This window comes from Panicum hallii, chromosome 8 (genome assembly GCF_002211085.1).
Source record: "Panicum hallii strain FIL2 chromosome 8, PHallii_v3.1, whole genome shotgun sequence".
Classification (NCBI taxonomy): domain Eukaryota; kingdom Viridiplantae; phylum Streptophyta; class Magnoliopsida; order Poales; family Poaceae; genus Panicum; species Panicum hallii.
In genome coordinates, this window is record NC_038049.1 from 3864349 (window position 1) to 3868797 (window position 4449).

Genomic DNA, 4449 nt, shown 5'->3' on the forward strand with positions numbered 1-4449 from the left:
TATATTTCATGTTTTTTTTTCTGTGTTATTATTACTACGAGTCATACGGCAAAAAAAAAAAAGATTGGCCCGACTCCAAATAAAGAAAGCTTGCAACTAGCCCATACAATAGCTGAATGGTTGTGCTTAGAAGATATCCATGATGATGCATCGGTGCTTACCACACAGTCACGCGCGCGCGCACGGGCAACAGCTGAGCGATGGGTGGCGACCTGGTCTGCGAATTTGATTGAACAGCGCATTTGAATTTAGCTTCTCCCTTTTGTTTTTGCTACCAATGGGGTTTCTTGGCAAGGCTTGTCCTAGTCCTCCTGTTCTATTGGCCGGCTTGTCGTCTTCGCCATTTCATACCCAGCCAACATGGATTACAATTACTCGATCGATTTGCACCGGAAAATTACGTCGCCCCTAATCAGGTTCTGAACCCCCAGATTGCAACATGACGTTGGATTCGACCAGCAGGAAGCCATGGTCAGCAGCCTGTAGTCTTGTACCCTGCACTACACACCCATGCACGGAAGTAGGTAGCGTTCGACATCGAACCACCAAGCGCGCACGGCGATGAAGCTGGTGGTCGAGGTCGCCGGCGCGCGCGACCTGCCGGCGAGGCGGGGCCGCGGCGGCGTGTCCCCGTTCGTGCAGGTCGCGTTCGGCGGCCAGCGCCACGCGACGGCCGTGAGGCCGCCCGGCGAGGCCAACCCGACGTGGAACGAGACGCTCGTGTTCGCGGTCGACGCGAGGACGGCCCGCGGCGGGCGCAGCCTCTCGGACGGCTCCATCGACGTCGGGGTGTACCACCGGCGGGCCTCCGGCGGCAAGAGCTGCCTCGGTCGCGTCCGCCTGTTCGGCGCGGCCGTCGCGCCGTCCGCCGAGGAGGCCGTGCTCCTGCGCTGCCCCCTCGACAAGCCCAGCTTCTTCGCCTCCGCCCGCGGCGAGGTCGCGCTCCGGCTCTACTTGGCGCCGTACGCGTCGCCGTCCACTTCCGCCGCCGCCGCCAACGCGCCGGCGGGGAATGCCTACTCCAGCACGTATGCTACGACGACCTTCAACGACACCGCCTCCATGGACGGTCCGGAGACGGTCGTCGGAGGCGCGAGCACGCAGTCAGCTCCAGCAACGATCAAGAGGAAAACCAAGAAGAAAGAGCCGGTGCAAGTGTTCCACTCCATCCCAACACAGTCCAGCACGGGGTCACTGATCTTCCCGCCGCCGCCGCCGCCGCCGCCGCCGTTCGTGCCACCAACCGCCGGAGTCCCAGCAAAAGGTGCCGACAAGAAGGCGCCGGCGCCCGCCACCGCCGACGATGCCAAGGCGGCGGAGTACCTCATGGTCGACAAGTTGGAATTCCTCTACGTCAATGTAGTGCGCGCCTCCAACCTCCCCGGCATGAACCTCACATTGGGCATCGACCCCTACGTCGAGGTCCGGGTCGGGAACTACTCGGCGGCGACACGGCACGCGGTGAGGAACCACTACCCGGAGTGGAACCAAGTGTTCGCCTTCTCAAAGGATCACCTCCAATCAGATGTTGTAGAGGTGATTGTCAAGGACAGGAACCTCATTGTCTGGGACAGCTTCGTTGGGAAAGTTGTCCTGCCCATCGTCGACGTGCCAAGCTCGGCTCCTCCGAATCGCCCTCCGGCAGCGCAATGGTACGGGCTCAAGGGCGCCAAGGACGGCCAGTGGACCGGCGGCGAGATCATGCTCGCCGCATGGAAGGGGTCCCAGTCCGACGAGGCCTTCGCCGGCGCGCTGCACGCCGGCGCGCACGACCTCTCGCCGAGCGCCGTGGCTGCCACTCAGGCCAAGAGCTACCACGCGCCGCGGCTGTGCTACCTCCGGTGCCACGTCATGGCGGCGCAGGACCTGGTTCACCCTGACCGGGGCCGGTCGCGGCCGAGCGTGTTCGCGAGGGTGCAGCTCGGCGCGCAGAGGTGGGAGACCCGGGCGTCGCCGAGCGCCAGGTGGGACCAGGACTTCTTCCTCGTCGCGGCGTGGCCGTTCGAGGAGCCGCTGGTGATCACCGTCATGGACGGCTCCTCGCCGGGGCGGCACGAGGTGCTGGGCCGGCTCGTCCTCCCCAAGAGCAGCATCAAGGTGCAGCAGTTCGACAAGAAGAAGTTCAAGCCGCCGGCGCCGTCGTGGTTCGACCTCGAGGGGCCGCATTCCGACGGGAACGGGGGCGGCGACGGCCGGGACAGGGGATGGCGCCACGAGTTCCGGAGCAAGATACAGCTGTGCGTCTACTACGATGCCGCGTACCACGTCCTCGACGAGCTGACGACGTACGCCAGCGACTTCGAGCCGTCGGCGAAGCAGCTCCGGAAGCCGGCGCCCGTCGGCGTCCTCGAGCTCACCGTCCTTCGAGCGACCGGCCTCCCGTCGACGAAGAAGCGCCCGAACGGCGGGCGGGCGGCCGTCGACGCGTACTGCGTCGCCAAGTACGGGCAGAAGTGGGTCCGGACGCGCACGCTCGTCGACACGGCCTCGCCGAGCTGGCAGGAGCAGTTCACGTTCGACGTGTTCGACCCATGCACCGTGCTCACCGTCGCCGTCTTCGGCAGCCACCAGCTGGTCGGCGTCGGGGAGGACCCGCGGCGCGGTGCGACGGACGCGCCGCTGGGCAAGGTCCGCATCCGCGTCTCGACGCTGGGCTCCGGCCGCAGGTACGAGCAGCCGCACCCGCTGTTCGTGCTGCGGCCCGACCGGCTCGCCCGGTGCGGCGAGCTCCACCTCGCCGTGCGGTTCACGCCCACGGCGTGGGTGAGCATGCTGTCCCTGTACCTCCGCCCGACGCTGCCAAACCAGCACTACGCGAAGCCGATCCCGACGCACCTGCTCCCGGCGCTCCGGCGCGCCGCCGTGGACGTCGTCACCGCCAGGCTGGCGCGCGCCGAGCCGCCGCTGCGCGCGGAGGTCGTGCACTACCTCCTCCGCGACCCGTCGGCGCACCCGAGCCCCGCCGTGCCGGAGTTCTCGGCCTACAGCAGGCGCCGGTCCCTCGCCGCGCGCGCGCGCCTCCGCGACGTGCTCGCCCCGGTCGCCGCGCTCGCGGCGTGGCTCCGGGGCGTCCGCGGCTGGAACCACCCGCCCACCACCGTCCTCGTCCAGCTCCTGCTCCTGATGCTGACGTGGCAGCCCAAGCTGATCCTGCCGACCTTCTTCCTGTACCTCTTCGCCGCCGGCGCGTGGAACTACTTCCGGCGGCGGCCGGCGGGGCCGGCGCGGATGGAGCACTACGCCGACGGCGTGCACCCGGGCATGCTCGAGGAGGAGTTCGACGCGGGGCCGGCGTCGGGGACCCCACCGCACCTTGTGGAGTGGCGGTACCTGCAGCTCTGGGAGGCGGCGGCGCGCGTCCAGACGTTTATCGGGGACGTGGCCACGCAGGGGGAGCGCGCGCACGCGCTGCTCGCGTGGAGGGACGGCCGCGCCACGGCGCTCGCGCTCGCGGCGGCGGCCGCGCTCGCCGCCGTGACCTACGCGGTGCCGTTCCGGGCGCTGGTGGCCGCCGCGGGGCTCTACGCGACGAGGCACCCGCTGCTGAGGCGGAGGAAGGGGCGGCCGTCGGCGCTGATGTGCTTCTTCCGGCGGCTGCCGTCCAATGCCGACGTCATGCTCTGAGGTCGATCATGGTTCGACGTGTTTTTGCCTCAAACTGCCTCACAGCCTGCCGCGTGCTGCCAATCGTCGCCCACACCGCCATGCCAACGTCCAGGTCGACATGTCGTCCTTTTCCAGTCCTCCCCCTGCCCTCTGTTCTCTCCCTATACATTCACCTGGCTTGCTCTCCAACTTCAATTCTTGGACACAAGCACGTGCAGTCATCTTGCCGCATCCTCTTCACTGATAACATTTGCACCCATGGGCCCTTTCTCCTGCTCGAGCTGCCACATCATCTTTAACCAGCTTCCTCCAGAACGGCCTCAGGCGAGCACGCTCACTGCTCACACAGCTAAATGTCACTTCAGGTACATCCTCATGTTTGGGGTATCAAAAATCCAAATTTCTTGTTTGGACCAGCACAAGGAGCTCCATGGGGATTTGGACGATTGCTTGATGCGGTAGTGTCAGTTCGTCGCCCGGAAAAAAAAAAAGTTATGTTGTATCTTCTACATATTATACAGGGATTACTATGTGATGCAATAAAAAATTTCACATGCCAAACCAGGATGTAGTCTGACAAGAAAAAGATCATCCTTTAAAATTTTAAATATCTGTTCTCTGAATCCTGGACCCGCCCCTGTCATGCATCTGATTCAGTAGCCTTATTAAGCTAAGCAGCTAATGGTTGAGCTCGAGGTAGGGCATGTGCCCTACTCAGCTCAACATGGGATCGTCCTGACAGCAACAACAAACCTAGCTATGGGAATCGCCATTGGTGGACGGCAAAATGAGGTTACGTTTTCACATCCTTGTCTCAGCTAAGTAACACGGGATGGGATATTG

At 64.1% G+C, this 4449-nt stretch overlaps 1 protein-coding gene across 1 annotated transcript; it reads left to right on the forward strand.

Annotated features, from left to right (window-relative positions):
* The first annotated feature begins 561 nt into the window (after positions 1–561).
* On the forward strand, positions 562–3624 carry LOC112902627 (FT-interacting protein 1-like). Its single transcript, XM_025971740.1, has one exon. It carries the CDS (start codon positions 562–564, stop codon positions 3622–3624), a length of 3063 nt encoding a protein of 1020 aa, XP_025827525.1.
* Positions 3625–4449: the final 825 nt, after the last annotated feature.

Bases quoted from the DNA above. Each gene is read 5' to 3' on its own strand.
- LOC112902627 (XM_025971740.1), top strand. From the start codon at position 562: ATGAAGCTGGTGGTCGAGGTCGCCGGCGCGCGCGACCTGCCGGCGAGG.